This window comes from Erinaceus europaeus, chromosome 9, assembly GCF_950295315.1.
Source record: "Erinaceus europaeus chromosome 9, mEriEur2.1, whole genome shotgun sequence".
Lineage (NCBI taxonomy): Eukaryota > Metazoa > Chordata > Mammalia > Eulipotyphla > Erinaceidae > Erinaceus > Erinaceus europaeus.
Window position 1 is genome coordinate 117,961,194 of NC_080170.1, and position 17,659 is coordinate 117,978,852.

General features: G+C 42.0%; 1 protein-coding gene and 1 long non-coding RNA gene across 2 annotated transcripts in view; one reads left to right on the top strand and one right to left on the bottom strand.

The window, feature by feature from the left end:
• The window catches only part of LOC132540491 (uncharacterized), a 493,968-nt gene that overhangs the window by 64,521 nt on the left and 411,788 nt on the right, over nt 1–17,659 (top strand). The gene's annotated exons all lie outside the window — the stretch shown is intronic.
• Nucleotides 11,101–12,104, bottom strand: LOC103123006 (keratin-associated protein 11-1). Its single transcript, XM_016192745.2, has one exon. The coding sequence runs from the start codon at nt 12,102–12,104 to the stop codon at nt 11,550–11,552; it is 555 nt and encodes a 184-aa protein (XP_016048231.2). The 3' UTR covers nt 11,101–11,549.

Consider the following 17,659-nt stretch of genomic DNA (forward strand, 5'->3'; position numbering starts at 1 on the left):
CTGCTATATTATTTTTTTATTATTTAAAAAAGGAGACATTAACAAAACCATAGGATAAGAGGGGTAAAAATCCATACAATTCCCACCACCAGATCTCTATATCCCATTCCCTCCCCTGATAGCTTTCCTATTCTTTATCCCTCAGGGAGTATGGACCCAAGATCATTGTGGAATGCAGAAAGTGGAAAGTCTGGTTTCTGTAATTGCTTCCTTGCTGAACATGGAGGTTGACAGGTCTATCCATACCCCCACCCTGCCTCTCTCTTTCCCTAGTAGGGTGGGGCTTTGGGGAATCTGAGCTCCAGGACACATTGGTGGGGTTGTCTCTTCCAGGGAAGTCTGGTCAGCATCATGCTAGCGTCTGGAATCTGATGGCTGAAAAGAGAGTCAACATACAAAGCCAAACAAATTGTTGAACAATCATGGACCTAAAGGCTGGAATAGTGCAGATATAGTGCAGATGAAGTGTTGGAGGGTCCTCCATTTTGTAGATAGCTAGTAGGTGTATTTAGTTATATTTCAAAGGGTCTGTGGCTATACTGGTTTGTTTTTTTTTCCTCTGAGCCTGAAATCTGATATGCAGGTGTATCCAAGTTATTGTCTGGGGAGGTGATGTCACGGCTGGAAAAGGGACAGAAAGCTGGATCAGGGAAAATAGTAGCTCCCTAATATGGGGAACGGGAATAAATATTGTTGACTGTAAACCCCATCGATTTGATTTGGTCTGGGGCCCATATTCAGCTTAGGAGCCTATGTGACCTCTGCATTCTTATAGATCTGACCTCACATTCTGTGGTCATGAGTAGGAACATTCCAAGCTGCCCCAATATCAGAACCCATCTTCCTCAGGTGTAGCATAAAGTATCTTGTCCATCCTCCCTTCGGAGGATAGAACATTCTCTACCGCTGTTGATCCAAGTTGAGGGCAAGGTCCTATGCGGGAGCCCACAAAAGGGTCTATTGTGTTGTTCCTGATAGAAATGACCAATAACAATGGAGAGAGGGATTTATTCAAGGTCTAGGCCCAGCATGTCTGTTTAGGAATCTCAGGACTCCCCGAATAGGGCCCCAGCTGATGAGATGACCTGATAGTGACTAAAGAGTCATCATTAAAGTATGCCAGTCTCTTGCCCTTATTCAGCTTTTGCAGTCCTTGCTTTGCTAAGGTTAGCTTTGGAGTGAGTGAGAGAACTGTAACAGGAAGTAGGTGAGGAGGGTATCTAAGCCTAATTAGATATTATTTTTCATTAGGAACTTTATACTGACTCACATCAGACTATTGTGCACTTTTGCTTTCAGGTATATATGTTGCCCTAGTTTATGGATACATGTGAACATATGCTCTATTTGTGGGACCTGGTCTATATCTAGGTATTGGGACTTTGTTAGGAAGTGAACCACCTGGAATGGAATTAGAGAATACTATGAAAGGAAAGGTCTCACCCGAGTAATGAAGCTTAAGGGTTGTCATGCCACACCTGAAGTCTCTGGACACAGTCTGAAGTGAAGTATGCTGAGGTGGTACTCATTGTGTTAATTAGGTTGGGATCGACAGGTGGAATATTATTTGGTATGAATTGAGAGAAGCATGCAGGAAAGTAAGCCCACCCAGAGGTTCCAGGACTGGGGGGGGAAATATAGACTCTACAGTGAAAATGTGAGGTTCCTGCTATCTTAGGGCTCAAGAAGACATTAGATAATTATTGTTATAATCACACTATTTGGTAATTGAGTTAACTTTGAAAAATCCCTTTGTTAGGATTTGCTGTATAATACCCAACATCACCACAATTTATGTCCTTCGACATTATTTGTATATAGCTGTGCCACCCATTGCTTCTCTTCTCCCTGGTCTAGGTTTTTGAGAGAGTCAACATATCAAAGACTCAGCCTGTGTGTTAAAAAAGACTCAGTCTATGCTTTAAAAAGTTTGAGATATACAATCAATTTTCCCTAATTCTGATAGCCCTTTCCTCCATAGTTGTCTTCATTTCTGTGATTATTAGGTTTATTATTGCTTGCATACTTTTCTTATCTATGGTTACTTCTGACTGACTTAGAGTTTCTTCTGGACTCCTATCCTAATTCATTGTGGTAGCAATTTTATTTGCTCTTGATTTAACCTTTTTTTATTGATGTGGTTTTTACTTTTCTGTTCTGTCATTTTTCAGTTGTTGTGTTTTAAGTACAAGCCACACTATACTAAAGACCTTTATGATACGTGCAGCCACCAACCTCAGAAGTTACAACAATAGTAACTGAAGCAAGGATTGATGCAGTTCAACCAATACCATCTATCCAAATACCTCCAGTCCAATAAAAAATAACAAAAGGAAAAGAAAGAGTCAGGAAAAAAGGGAGAGAAAGAGTAGACAGTTATGCAAATCTACTGTCCACTATAAATTCTAGGGAAGGGGAGGGGAGGAAGGGAAGTAGAGAAGACACACACTTTGAGTCAGATTTCTTTCCCAAAATAATTCACAAACGAGTATCAGTGAATTCAGAAAACAAAAGGAGGAAGGAAGAAAAGGAATTTTTAAAAAGGAAGGAAGGAAGAAAGAAAGAAAGAAAGAAAGAAAGAAAGAAAGAAAGAAAGAAAGAAAGAAAGAAAGAAAGAAAGAAGGGATTCAGGCGGTGGCGCAGTGGGTTAAGCGCACGTGGCACAAAGCGCAGGGACCGGCGTAAGGATCCCGGTTCGAGCCCCCGGCTCCCCACCTGCAGGGGGGTTGCTTCACGGGCGGTGAAGTAGGTCTGCAGGTGTCTATCTTTCTCTCCCCCTCTCTCTCTGTCTTCCCCTCCTCTCTCCATTTCTCTCTGTCCTATCCAACAACAAAGCAACGTCAACAATGGCAGTAATAACCGCAACGAGGCTGCAACAACTAGGGCAACAAAAAGGGGGAAAAATGGCCTCCAGGAGCGGTGGATTCATGGTGCAGGCACTGAGCCCAGCAATAATCCTGGAGGAAAAAAAAAAAAAAGAAAGAAAGAAAGAAGAAAAAAGGAAGATCAGTGAAAGGAAAAAATTTTTTTTTTTAATTAGCTAGGAGGAGGGGGAAAAGGAGAGTGGAGAGAAGAGTTAGAGAGAGACAAATCCCTCTCACAATGGATGGACACCCAGTCACCTAGCAATGGAAAAAACAACAGTGCTTAATTTTGGTCACCCTGATGAAGGTGGATGAAAAAGGGACATGTGTATAATATAATAATACTAGTAATAAAATAAAATAAAGTAGAAACCCCTGTCAGTCTTCAGCTTCGACTGCTTGATTGACTGCAGGCCGCCTGAGCAGACAGCCAATTGTAAGAAGGATCCAAAAAAAACCCCTCCAGGTAGTCTTTCCCAAGCAGGTATGAGTCTCTGATTGGTCAGGTATTTTATCACTCAAATAGAGCTTCAGCCACTTAAAAAGAGAGAAGTTAAAGGAAGAGGCTTGGAATGACACCCCTGGTGAGCCAGGAACCTTGGTTAAGAAAATAGCCCAGCGGAGAGCCTGCTAGGAGTGGCTGCACTGCCCCTGGGGGCTGGTACTGGGGTGCGGGGGGTGAGCTCAAAAATAGTCAAAGGATTTTCCTTTGTCCCCCTGACCTCCGTTTGTCAGCCCAAGAGAGAGTTATGGGACTGTATTTTGGTGTCACTCTGACCAGCCCGTTTTCACCCTCCTACAGACATCCCAGTATCCTACCCTATCCAGCAGATCCCAGATTGTAAACTCCTGCCTCTTGGAGCTCATAAGCAGCTGCGGCTCCAAAGTCGCCATCTTGGCTCTGCCCCCTTTGCTATATTCTTACCTTTAGGCTCCTGATTATTTAACAATTTGGTCTGCTTTATATCTTAATGCTTTTCAGCCACCAAGTTGCAGTTGCTATCATGACACAAACCTGACTTCCCTGGGCAGATGACCCCACCAATGTGTCCTAGCATCATGCTTCCCCAGAGTCCTGCCCTACATGGGAAAGATAGAAACAGGCTGGAAATTATTTAGGAACCTGATTTACTTTGAAAATCCCATAGTTGGGGATTACTGTACCATACAAAATGTTGCCATGATTTATTTCATGTAATGCTACTTACTTATGGATCAACCTGTCAATGCCCATGTCCAGTGGAGAAGTGATTACAGAAGCCAGACCTCCCACCTTCTGTACCCCATAAAGTTCTCTGGTCCATACACCCATGAGGGATAAAGAATAGGGAAACTTCCAGTGGAGGGGATGAGTTACGGAATTCTGATGGTGGGAATTATATAAAACTGTACTCTTCTTATCTTCAGTCTTGTTAATCATTATTAAATCACTAATAAAAAAGAAATTAGCACTTACATTGGTGAATTTTTACTAGAATGCATGGCCTTCCTCAATGTGGGTGGGAATCATCCAATCTGTTGAGTGACTTAATAACATAATAGCTTATCTCCTTTAGGCAAGAGAGGACTTTGTTATCAGACTGTCCTTGGACATAAAATATAGCACCTGCTCTTTCTAGGACTCCAACCTGATGACTCAGGGAGAAAGCGGAGTAAAGAAATGACAGTAGGATCTCAATCATAGTTGACCAGGAAGGAAGCAGTGCTAACCAAGAGGAAAGCAACAGTATAATGAGAAATTTTAACAAAAGAATATTTCATTTTAGTGAAACAGTCTACTTGGCTATTATACAATTGATGTATTGCTAAGAAAACTTGCATTACAATGTTTAATGGAGGGAAAAAAATGCAGTTTGGAAACTCGAGTTTCAAGCCCAAAATGACAAAGGTACATTTGATGAAGGAATTTCTATTGTATATCATTTTATGGTGGTAAGAAATTGTCTATGAAACCGACACAGCTGTAAACAAATGCTATCTTTGATCACACCAAGTTCTGGCTCAAGAATAAGCACCTGTCTTTCTTATGGGCACTTGCACTGTCATTAGCACCATTCTTACACATTATCACCACTTTTATCATCTTTTATAAGAAAGTATGGAACAACTCACATAAAGTTATTGTGCTTCCTTGTAATAGCTTTTTGCTTGTTGTGATGGACGCTGGTTCCCAGCCATAATTGTTTTATAGTCTGAAGTGTATAAATCATATCCTAAACTAATAAACTGTATTACAACCAATCTGAGTTTAGAATACATCCTTCTAAAAAATGTCCTTTAGACAGTTAAGAAGAAGGAGGAGGAGAAGGAGAAGGAGAAGATGATAATGATGATGGTGAAGAAGGAGGAGGAGGAGGAAGAGGAGGAGGAGGAGGAGGAGGGGAAGGAGAAGAGTATGGAGTACACATGTCATGAAGTAGTAGTGGTAGTAGTAGTGGTAAAGCACTAGACTTGCATGTATGAGGTACTGAGCTCAGTCCCCAACACGTTATACGCCGGATGATTTCTCTCTCTCTCTCTCTCTCTCTCTCTCTCTCTCTCGTACAAATATTTACATGAAAAAATAATGTTGGAACTAAAAAATCTCAGTCATACAAAGCTAGCTGAAGGTCCGTCAAGTATGGACGCATTAAAATTTCTAAGCACACATTGTACTTTCCCAAAACTCAGAGAAGAACAAGTAGATCTTAGCTAAAGTAAGGTCAAAGAACTTTGAGTTTCTCTGAAGGCTGAGTCCACTGTTAGAGGGTGTTGTTTGGAGCTTCACTCCAATACACAATTCTTTTACTCACCCAATTATCAATATTCTTTTGAGCCTCAGAAGTTGTATGTTTTCCAGATTTACAGTTCATTACTCCCAAGGTTGACTGTTTTTTAATTTTTTTTATTTATTTAAGAAAGGATTAATTAACAAAACCATAGGGTAGGAGGGGTACAACTAAACACAATTCCCACCACCCAATCTCCATATCCCACCCCCTCCCCTGATAGCTTTCCCATTCTCTAGCCCTCTGGGAGTATGGACCCAGGGTCATTGTGGGTTGCAGAAGGTAGAAGGTCTGGCTTCTGTAATTGCTTCCCCGCTGAACATGGGCGTTGACTGGTTGGTCCATACTCCCAGTCTGCCTCTCTCTTTCCCTAGTAGGGTGTGTCTCTGGGGAAGCTGAGCTCCAGGACACATTGATGTCATCTTCAATCCAGGGAAGCCTGGCCAGCATCCTGATGGCAGCTGGAACCTGGTGACTGAAAAGAGAGTTAACATACGAAGCTAAACAAATTATTGAGCAATCATGGACCCAAAGCTTGGAATAGTGGAGAGGAAGTGTTAGGGAGGTACTCACTGCAAACTCTAGTGTACTTCTGCTTTCAGGTATATATTTTGCAGTAGTTTATGGATATGTGTGAACATATGCTCTCTCTCTCACAGAAACTGGTGTATATCTAGGTTTTGGGACTTTGTTAGAAAGTGAACCACCTGAGATGAAATTAGAGTATACTATGAAAGGAAAGGTTTCACCCAAGTAATGAAGCTGAAGGGTTGTCATTCCACACGTGAAGTCTCTGCACACATTCTGAAGTGAAGCATGTTGAGGTGGCAATCGTTGCGTTGGTTAGGTTGTGATCGGCGGATGCAATATTATTTCATATGGATTGGGAGAGGCATACGGGAAAGTGGGCCCTATCCAAGGGTTCCAGGACTGGGGGAAGTAGGGGCTCTATAGTGGAGATGTGAGGTTCCTGCTGTCTTAGGGTTCAAAAAGACAATCGATAGTTAATGTTATCATCACATTATTTGGTAATTGGGTTAACTTTGAAAAGTCCTTTGGTTATGGTTTGCTGTACAGTAACCAGTATCTTGTATATAGCTGTGCTATTGGATGCTTCTGATCTACTTGGTCTAGGCTTTTGAGAGAGTCTGCATATCAAATACACAGCCTATATATTAAAAAGATTCAGTTTGTGTTTTGAAAAACTTTGAGATATACAATTGATTTTCCCCCTCTCATATTAATTAACTAGTGATTTATATGTCTACATTTTGCTAGGAGTGTACACCGAGGTTGATTGTTAATTTATCACTATCATATTACAAATGAGTACCATGTAAGAAAAAAAAAGCTATAAAGTCTACACGTTTTAGAAAACTTAGGTGATGTAGCACCTTAATAAGCACCTGCGAGCATTGCTAGGGGACAGGCAAAGTCCATGGGAGACACCAAATAGGAAGATACAGAATAAAAGAGAAAAGTTGTAGAGAATTTTGTTTGTTTGTTTTTGGTTTTGCCTACAGGGTTATCACTGGGGCTTAGTGCTGACATTACAAATTCATTGCTCCTGGTGGCCATTTTTCAAGACAGAAAGGACGGGGGGGGGTGCGGATAGAGAGGGAGAGAGAAAGAGAGTCACAGGGGCCAGGTTTAAGAGCACGCATTAAAATGCTCAAAGACCCAGGTTCACACCCTTGGTCTCCACCTGCAGGGGAAAGCTATACAAGTGATGAAGCAGATCTGCAGGTGTCTCTGTTTCTTTCCCTCCCTCTCTCCCGTTCCATTCTCAATTTCGCACTCTCTAGCAAGAGAAAGACAGTCACCTTCAGACCTGCTTCATCACTTGTGAAGCAGGGGGCAGGTAGATAGCCAGGGGCTCAAACCCAGATCCTTGTGTGGGTCCTAGAACATAGTTCTAAGTGCACTTAACCAGGTGTGCTACCACCTAGCCCCCCAAAATTTTTCTACATTATCAAGCTATGATATTTATGAGGACAGGAATTACAAAAGCTTTGCTTACCGAGCATAGCTATCACTGAGCATAGAAGCTGGAACATTAAAGTTTTCTAATGTTTGCTGGGAGAAGATAGGGGAGAAAGGAAGTACAAGATCTTATTTTCATCAAAACATAGTAATAGTCTAAGAAAATTACTCAAGACTTCTATTTTTTTTTATTTTTAATTTTTTTTCTTCTTTTTTTTTTCCCTCCAGGGTTATTGCTGGGCTCGGTGCCTGCACCATGAATCCACCGCTCCTGGAGGCCATTTTTCCCCCTTTTGTTGCCCTTGTTGTTGTAGCCTCCTTGTGGTTATTATTATTGCCATTGTTGATGTTGTTCATTGTTGGATAAGACAGAGAGAAATGGAGAGAGGAGGGGAAGACAGAGAGGGGGAGAGAAAGATAGACACCTGAAGACCTGCTTCACCGCCTGTGAAGCGACTCCTCTGCAGGTGGGGAGCTGGGGGCTCAAACCGGGATCCTTATGCGGGTCCTTGCGCTTTGTGCCACATGCGCTTAAAACCTACTGTGCCACCGCCCAACCCCCAATTTTTAAATTTTTATATATTTATTTATTTATTTTCCCTTTTGTTGCCCTTGTTTTTCATTGTTGTTGTAGTTATTATTGTTGTTATTGATGTCGTTGTTGTTGGATAGGACAGAGAAAAATGGAGAGAGGAGGGGAAGACAGAGAAGGGGACAGAAAGACACCTGCAGACCGCTCCACTGCCTGTGAAGCGACTCCCCTGCAAGTGGGGAGCCAGGAGCTCAAATCGGGATCCTTCAGCCAGTCCTTGCGCTTTGCGCCACTTGCGCTTAACCCATTGCTCTACTGCCCGACTCCCAAGATTTCTATTTTTTAAACTTTCCTTATTTTTAACTTTGTATTGATTTAACATTGGTTCACAACATTATAAGATCTCAAGGTGAGAGACATAGAGAAATGAAGATGAAGAAAAAAGGAGAAACAGAGGGAAGGAGAAAACCTGTGGCACTGTTATACCACTGGTAAAACTTTCCCCCTGCAGATGGGGACCAGGGGCTTGAACCTAGGTCCTCCAGAATAGTAGTGTGTGTGTGTGTGTGTGTGTGTGTGTGTGTGTGTGTGTGTGTGTTTTACCAAGTGCACCACCACCTGGTTCCCACTGTCTTACCTTTTTTTAAAAAGAATTTATTATTTATTTATTTATTTTTATTACTGGATAGACAGAAAGAAATTGAGAGGGGAAGAGGAGATAGAGAAAGAGACAGAGAGACACCTGAATGCCTGCTTCACCATTTGTGAAGCTTTCCCCCTGCAAATGGAGACCAGGGTCTTGAACTTGGGTCCCTGAGCACTATGTAATGCATGTTTTTAATCAGGTGTGCCAACTTCTGGCCTCCATCTTCTCTTTTAAAAGACTTTTCTCAAAGGCAGACTGAGAAGCTTTACAGTTTATTATGATATGAGGCAGAGAATGGGGATAACTTTCAAAGTTCAAGTTCACATAAAATAACTGCGATAGCAAAAGATAGCAAAATAAACAAGTCTCCAAACAAATAAAGACAGGGAAATAGCCTTGCAGTATAACTTCAACATTCTTGAATGTTCGCACTATCAGCATAAGTAGCCTGAACAAAGCTTTATTCAATTAATAAGGTCTACAATGTTATATATTATTATCATACAAATCCTATTACAGCTAAGTGACCACTGAATAAAAAAAGAAGACATCTTTGTCATGATTTTTTTTAATTTTTTATTTATAAAGAGGAAACATTGACTAAACCATAGGATAAGAGGGGTGCAACTCCACACAATTACCACCACCAGAACACCATATCTCATCCCCTCCCCTGATAGTTTTCCTATTCTTTATCCCTCTGGGAGTATGGACCCAGGGTCATTATGGAATGCAGAAGGTGGAAGATCTGGCTTCTTTAGTTGCTTCCCCGCTGAACATGGGCATTGACAGATCAATCCATATCCCAGCCTGTCTCTCTCTTTCCCTAGTGGAGAAGGACTCTGGGGAATCGGAGCTCCAGGACACATTGGTGGGGTCGTCTGTCCAGGAAAGTCTAGCATGTCATGATTTTTTTATTGACACGTAGAAAACTAGAACACCAAAGCCATACAAAAACATTTTTAAAATAACTTGTCAACCTCTGAAAAAACTGAGCTTTCCAAATCCTAGGTGAACGGACTGAGAAAACAGTAAATCAGAGGAATGTAAGCAATAGTTTTGAAAAGGTGAACAAGGGCCCCTGAAGTAAACTGTGTTCTAGAATAAAGCAGAAAAATCTCTGAAATTCAGAATAGTACTTTTAGAAAGAAGCAGTTTTGGAACTAATGTAAACTAAAAATTATGTCTCTCTGTACAGTGAATCATGCATGTTAATGTAATTTTTGTTAGAGGGGTCTTTTATTCTAATTGGAGAGCTGACAATATGCAAATGCTGAGTAGTCCATCTATCTAGAAATCAGTTACATTTTTGCCTTTCTCAGAAAAATTACTAATGGAAAAAGATGACCATTTTTCACTAACAGAACCAAATGGTCTGATTCTCCATGAGATACAAATGATACCTAGCAACTCTCCTGTTGGTAAAAGCATTCATTGCTTATTATATTCCTTTCCCATGTCTCCATTATCTGGGAGCAGGGGGATAAAAATCTTCTGTTTCTTCTTGAGCAACTCTGAATGAAAAACACAGACATGTGTTTCTGGACATAACTGACTATGAAGGGCAAAAGCAAACCAATTGGCAGTCAGTTCTCACTTTCTAAAAAATGAAACTAAAAATAAAAGGACAAAGGAAGTTAGCATGGGGACAACTAAGCCAGATGGTTACGTTCTATCAGGAAACAAGTTTCAGAGGAAAGCAAACATAAAAGAAGGCTTCCAGTATTAAAATAAATCAACACATTTTGAGGGTGATGGGGACTTGCTGCCTTGATTTACTAACACATGAAGATTTAACTGGCTCTCCTGAAGTACTGCGGCAAGACAAGGAAGTAGAAAGATGGAAGCAAATCCTTGATGCCACCAATTTCAGAACCTGAAAACTGACTTCCTTGTCCTCCTCTCTCCATCCTATCTGATCACATAGGGATCTTTTGCAAGCCTTTCCACTGAAGTGTTCTGATAAAATAAGACTCTGAAACTTTCACTCACTCCTTTGTTCTCTTGATTGTACAGTTTCCCAGGTAACTTTTTCTTTTTCCTACCCACATCTTGTCCATTAGCCCATTAAAAAGGGGGGGGGGGGGGGGCGGCAGGGGAAACAAAGAGAGCAAGTCACTGCACCTCACTCCTGTGCAAAGACTTTCTGGCCAAGTAAAATATAATTTCATCCCTTGTTTGCCGTGAAGTTTAGTGTCTGAACTTTGTGCTCTAAATAGAAAAGTCAGACTTGATGAACAAGAGTCGATTCACCGACAGTACACACCCTCGTCAAGAAGGGGCGAAAAAAATCTATTGAGACACAGATTTGCAACGCCAAAGAATGCAAGTTTATTGAGAAATACAGAGCGACACAGCTCCCTTTTTATCGAGAGGCACAAAAGCAGAAGCCAGGGCACAAAAGCAGAAGCCAGGGCGGGGCACAGCAGCAAGATCAAAACATGTCGAAACCATCAGAGACTGGGGCGTGGGGTGGTAAAGTTTCTAGAAGCATCCAGAAGTCTGGGCACCATCCATTCTTCAAATCAGCTTGGTGCCAGCCAGGAAAAAAAACAGTCTTAGATTACCAAAAGCAGCTGATGCTGGGCTAGAGGAAGGCAAATCAGGCAGTTGAACTAAGGATCTGCAATACAGAGTTGGCTGCTTGGGGCGGGGGGGGGGGGGGGGGGGGGACAGGAGGCTTGCTGGGAGATCCTGGAAATGCAGTCGGTGCATGGTGGAGTCTCCATTCATTCGTTCCCTGCTCGTTCCACGGCTTAGCAAGTACCCCTGCCGCTGGAGAAGGTAGAGGTCTGGTACATCCTGGAGCCCCAGGTAGGTTTGCAGACCACGGAGGCGCCTCCCACTGGCCGGCAAACGGTGGAGACACCTCCCACTGGTTGGCAGACGCTGGAAACTCCGCCCACTGGCTGGCAGACGGCGGAGACACCTCCCACTGGTCGGCAGACGGTGGAGACGCCGCTTATTGGCTGGCAGCCGCTGGAGATGCCACCCTGGGACTGGCAACCGCTGGAGACGAAGGCGAGCGGCCGGCTGCAGGTGTTGGACACGCAGGTGGTTTGTCTGTTGCAGGTCACTTGGCCTGGGCTGGAGACGCAAGAGGTCTGCGTGTAACAGGCTGGCTGGCAGGAGACACTGGGCTCACAGAAGGCCTGCTCGCAGTGGTCCAGCAGCCAGGAGCCAGTCTGGAAGGAGCTGGGCAAATAGATGCCATTCAAGCAGTCAGCATCTTGGGGAGAGGCGGTGACCACGGCGGTGGCGGGGACCGTGCAGTGTGTTCCGGTCGGCCTGGGAGAGCAATTGTAGGACATGGTGCCGGACAGGCAGAGAGAGCTTTGGGTCAGTGGCTGGAGTGAGCTTCTGGAATTGTGACTGGCACTGCAGAGACCCGAGCTTTTTATATATCCTTGCCGGTGGGTGGGGCTCCCCCCTCGATCCTCCCTGGCTTCCTTGGCTGGCCTTAGAACATCTTGTGAACCCACAGGTTAATTGTCCTCTAGAGAAGCCTTGGCCCTCATAAAGAAAGTTTAGGAGTTTGGTCACTCGCTCATAAGCCTTCTGGGCTGCACTCAGTCATGGGATTAAGAAGGCTGGTTGACAGCTTCAAAGTCTTCAGTCTTCCCAACCCACATGGCCTTTGTCATTCATCTTGCTTGGCCCAGGATGGAGCACCACTGCACAGGCTCCCATTCTGCCATCACACACTCTCTCCTTTCCAAACAGGACTAAGTACAACCCCATACCCTCTGTTTGGTTTGCTGCTGATACTTAATATGTTTTCAAGATGGCTTAACCCATCACTCTTCCACAGGCTAACCACACTTCTCGGAGGCAAAGGGTCCTCTCTGAATGTGCTTCAAGATGATAAGGATGTCTGGAGGAAAGATGGAGGAGGAGAGAAAGGATGAGGAGAAGGAGGAGAAGAAAGAGGAGGAGGATGGTGCATCTGGTTAAGTGCACATGTTACCATGTGCAAGGACCCGGGTTCAAGCCTCTGGTCCTCACCTGCAGGGGGGAGGCTTCACAAGTGCTGATGCAGGCCTGCAGCTGTCTCTCTGTTTCTCTCTCTCTTTCCCTCCCTCCCTCTCTAGCCCCCTTCTCTCTCTATTTCTCTATGTCCTGTCAAATTAAATAAAGTTGTTGTTGCTGTTGTTGTTTTTAAAAAGCACCCAAAGACATCTTTAAGGCACAATCTGGCTCAGAAAATTCATCAAGTGATGGGAACAAGACTCCTACGGGAAGGCAAGAGGGCACTGGAACTCACCCTTTATGCCAAGCAACAAAGTGGATTAGAAGCTAATTAAATGGGACTTCATTTCTAGCCAAGTCTCTTTCTAAATACATTGGATAAACTTGATTCCCAAAAATTCTTAATCTAATAACAGTAGATAAGGATGGTTCATAAAATGTATTAATATGCCAATGAATCGAGCTTAGTTGTTTTTCTTTTAATTAGTATGATGCTCATTTGAAAAGATTCTGTGTCCTCCCAAGATGCTCAATATAGTCCAAAGATATTTATTTCCATACAAATACTTGTGGATGGGACGCATTTTTATCATGAACAAACTAAAGATCCTTCCAGCTTATTGTCTTCATCTGATATAAAGGGGAGGCAGGGAGAAATCAAGCACATTATCGATATTTGGCAATGAATGGATGTGTGAACAGTGTGCTGTAATGCTTAATTATATATTTTTTATTTTGAGGGGAAACCATATGAGGACATGGTTTATTTCACACTCTTCTGTACTTCATTTTAATGCAACAGAATCAATTCCAAACGCCAGAATATCAACGCCCTTACTGTTTTTACTACTTCAATTCTGATAAATCAAGTCATGTTAACATGGCTTTAAGTGGTCAGTGATCTTTCTACATCAAAAGAGCTGGAAGGCCTTTAGGTCCATGATTGTTCAACAATTTGTTTGGCTTTGTATGTTAACTCTCTTTTCAGCCACCAGGTTCCAGATGCCAACATGATGCTGACCAGACTTCCCTGAACAGATGACCCCACCAATGTGTCCTGGAGCTCCGATTCCCCAGAGACCCCAGCCCACTAGGGAAAGAGAGAGGCAGGCTGAGAGTATGGATTGACCGTCAACGCCCATGTTCAACGGGGAAGCAATTACAGAAGCCAAACCTTCCACCTTCTGCATCCCACAATGACCTTGGGTCCATACTCCCAGAGGGATAAAGAATAGGAAAACTATCAGGGGAAGGAATGGGATACAGAGATCTGGTGGTGGGAACTGTGTGGAGTTGTACCCCTCTTATCCTATGGTTTTGTTAATATCTCCTTTTTAAAATAAATTTTAAAAAACTTGAAAAAAAAAGAGCTGATTCATTTTGGAAACTAGCTTATATGGGTAGAAAAGTTAAGACAGGACTGGATTTATGTATGTTTGAGGTTACAGACAGTCTACATTGCAAATGTCTACAAAGAAAATGGTTTTGTGATGGGACTCAACAGAAGTCACTTTGCAAAATGTATCATTCATTTCTCTGCTTTCCACTACAGCCATATTTAGAGCTCCCCAAGACTCAGGTTGGAGGTTAAGATCACACGCAGTCAAGAAGATGCTGTGCTATGGGTTATAGTGTAATTCCTGGGATCAGATCTTTTCCTTAGTGACTCGAAGCATGTTCTCAAATGCAAGGAAGAAATTAACGAGATGACTACTTTCCACAGTGTTATGACTCTGCTCTTCTGACTATGAGAAATGTCCCAGTTGGTGTTTGAAGGTCAGAATCCCGGTTCCTCAAGGCTGGCTGGCTTGTTTTAAAAAATGGGTGAGTAGTTTACAGGCTTATACCAGCTATGGATTTACAGATTACTATGGAAAAAATACCCAATCATGTAAATCAATCAAAGTACCAAAGCAAATAAATCAAGTCAGTGAAGAAGCTACAAATTATTAGTATGTACTGACTCCTGAATGGAATACAGAGATTTTTATAGATTTCAGCTTTTTTCTCCTAAAAGCTGGAACTTACAGGTAAAAAAAAGTCTTTCAAAAAAATCTCTTCTGGGCGGCCAAGTTGTGGTGCACTTGGTTAAGCGCACACATTACAGTGTGCAAGGATGCAGGTTCAAGCCCCTGGTCCCCACTTGCAGGGGGAAAGTTTCACAAGTGGTGAAGCAGTGCTGACAGGTGGTCTCTGCCTCTCTTCCTTTCTATCTCCTCATCCTTCCTCAAATTCTCTCTGTCTCTATCTAATAATAAATAAATAAAAATATTTTTTAAAAAATATCCCTTCCATCAGCTTCAAAAAGAAAATCTATGAACCTTTCTGAGAACAAGATTCCCTTCCAAGCACTGAATTAAAGATTGTACATACACCACCATATTGAATACTTCCAGTGGTCCTATGAAAGAGGTACTATGTTGCCATGAAAGAACTGGAATTCAAGGTGGTTGCATTGCTTACCAAAGAAGCACAGATTATACTTGACTAAGGCCAGATTCAAATAAAACAGAGCCATACACGTTCAATGGTACTGGGGATATTTAAGCATAATGAGATGCCTTCATTGAGCTTTGAGCCAAAAAAGAAATCGTTAAAATAAAGAATCATTGTTCCCTTGGTGACATCACACGGGATGTTATCTTCACTTTCTTTCCAGTTTCACCCATCGGTTGGCAATAACAAAAATAAAATTTTGAAAGAGTCCTAAGCCCTGATATCCTTACGTTTCATTTTCTCTATCTTAGATCATTTTTACTTCATGACAATAAAATGCAAGTTAATTTATAAACAAAGGAGGAAGAGACAGGGAACTCAGGACCTTGAAGCCACAACCCAAAATTAACATTGATAATTGCTTTGAAAGCAAGTGTTTGTTAGAAAATAGCAGAGAAGTAAACTGTTCTTCAGCTGTAGGTGGCAAGATTTTCCTAGAAGTAGGACTCACAAATTCTTAAATCACTTTGAAAGAGTAAAAACTGTCTTCATCCAATAGTTTCTTTGAGCAATTAATCTAAGTGTGTATAGGAGGATGAAGATTTGACATAGAGGACGTTTATCTGACATCATAAAAATCGTCGTGATGTTCACCAGTGCTGGATCGAAAGAGAAGTGGGTGGTGGAGGGTGCTTCTAGTCTTATATAATGGAGGAATAGTGACCTCACTGGCAAACTAATAACTCTCAAATAATTATATACAATTAATAACTCTAAAGTAAAAGGAGATTTTTGCCATTCTGACCTTCTAAGATGCACATACTTTGCAATTACTCATGATCTCTTCAGCATAGAAAAGGGGAATTTAAAAGTTTAAGCATGGATCATAATGGTTGTCTTAAAAAATTCAGTACATAAAAAATAAATAAATAAATAAAAATTCAGTACATCTAGGCTGAGTTGTTCTGTTTTCATTTTTCCCCATCTCTATGCAGACCTCTAAGTTGACTCTCTCAAGATTCTTATCAACCAAGACAATATCAACTCCTCAAAGACGAGGTGATTTGCAACATAAAAACAGGACTGAAATTCATTTTCCAAATTCTTTTCTAAAAGCATCAATCATGAGAAGGTTTGAATCTTGAAGTGGGAGGGCTAGAGTGGCGTGGAGAACAGAAAGTAGACGTGAAGGAAGCCAGTTGCTGTTTTTGGAATTTGAAAAAAGCAATCAGCAGCTGTATGACTTATATAAAAATAAACCCTTAGAGGCTGGTGTCAAGGTTGAAAATCTTAAATTGAACTGCTGTTCTTTTTATATTTTTTTCTTCCTGTCTCTTTTAAAATTCATGTAATCTTTCATGTGTGCCTTCCTTGGGGCCCAAAATCAACATCCTCTTAACAAAGGTAAATGAAACCTTAAGGTCTGGGGACCACAACAAAAATCTCAAGTGGGAAAGTTCTTGTGTAACTGGCATGTGCTCCAATCTCATTCTTTCAATTAATAAGAGTCATGAGCCCACCTGTGACTAAACATGAGTGAGTCCTATGTGTCCTGCAAGAGAAAGAAGACTCCAACCATCCCTGATGCATTATCTTTATCTACTCAGGTAGAGCACAGGACTTGAGTGCCAGGGACGCTAGGTTCAAACCCTGCACGCCATATACAACAGGTAGGGATCATCTACTCTCTCTTTCATAAATACAAATAGATATTTTAAAGTTTTTAAATACAGATTATCCTGGGGTTAGGCAATGGCATACCTGTTTGACCACACATATTACTGTGCTCAAGGAACCCTAGAATCACTGCTGCAGGTGCCTCTATTCCCCTCTCATCTCTCCCATCCCTCTCAATTTCTCTCCATCCTATAGAAAGAAAGAAAAAAAGTGGCCACCAGGAGTTGTGCATTTATCCTGCGTGTACCAAGCCCCAGAGATAATACTACTGGCAGTCAAGCGGGTAAATTATAGCGAGTCTGGCGGTTGAGTAGTAGGTTAAGCGCACATGGCGGCATAATGATCCCAGTTCGAGCCCCCAGCTCCCCACCTGTAGGGGGGGTCATTTCACAGGTCACTTCACTTCTCTCTTTCCCCATCTCTGTCTTCCCCTCCTCTCTCCATTTCTCTCTGTTCTATCCAACAATGATGACGACATCAATAACAACAATAAAAACAAGGACAATAAAAGGGAAAAATAAATAAAAATAAAATCAATCTTAAAAAGAATTTAAAAGAGGATAAATTATAGATTATTCTTCCCTAATTCAGCAGTATTCAGGGCCTGCTGCATAGCCAGTGAAAGTATAATGAGAAAAGCAATCTAAGAGACAGAAGTGTGAGGTAGGTCTTCTTTTGGTATCAGCTAGTTGACCTGTGTTTATATCTTTTCAGAAAGAACCTCTCCTTGGTCTGATGCAGCCATTCAGGTGATTTGGAATTTTGGAGATGCAGTAAGTCAGCA

What these genes read in the sequence shown, in the direction of transcription:
- LOC103123006 (XM_016192745.2), bottom strand. Translation starts at nt 12,104, where the DNA reads ATGTCCTACAATTGCTCTCCCAGGCCGACCGGAACACACTGCACGGTC.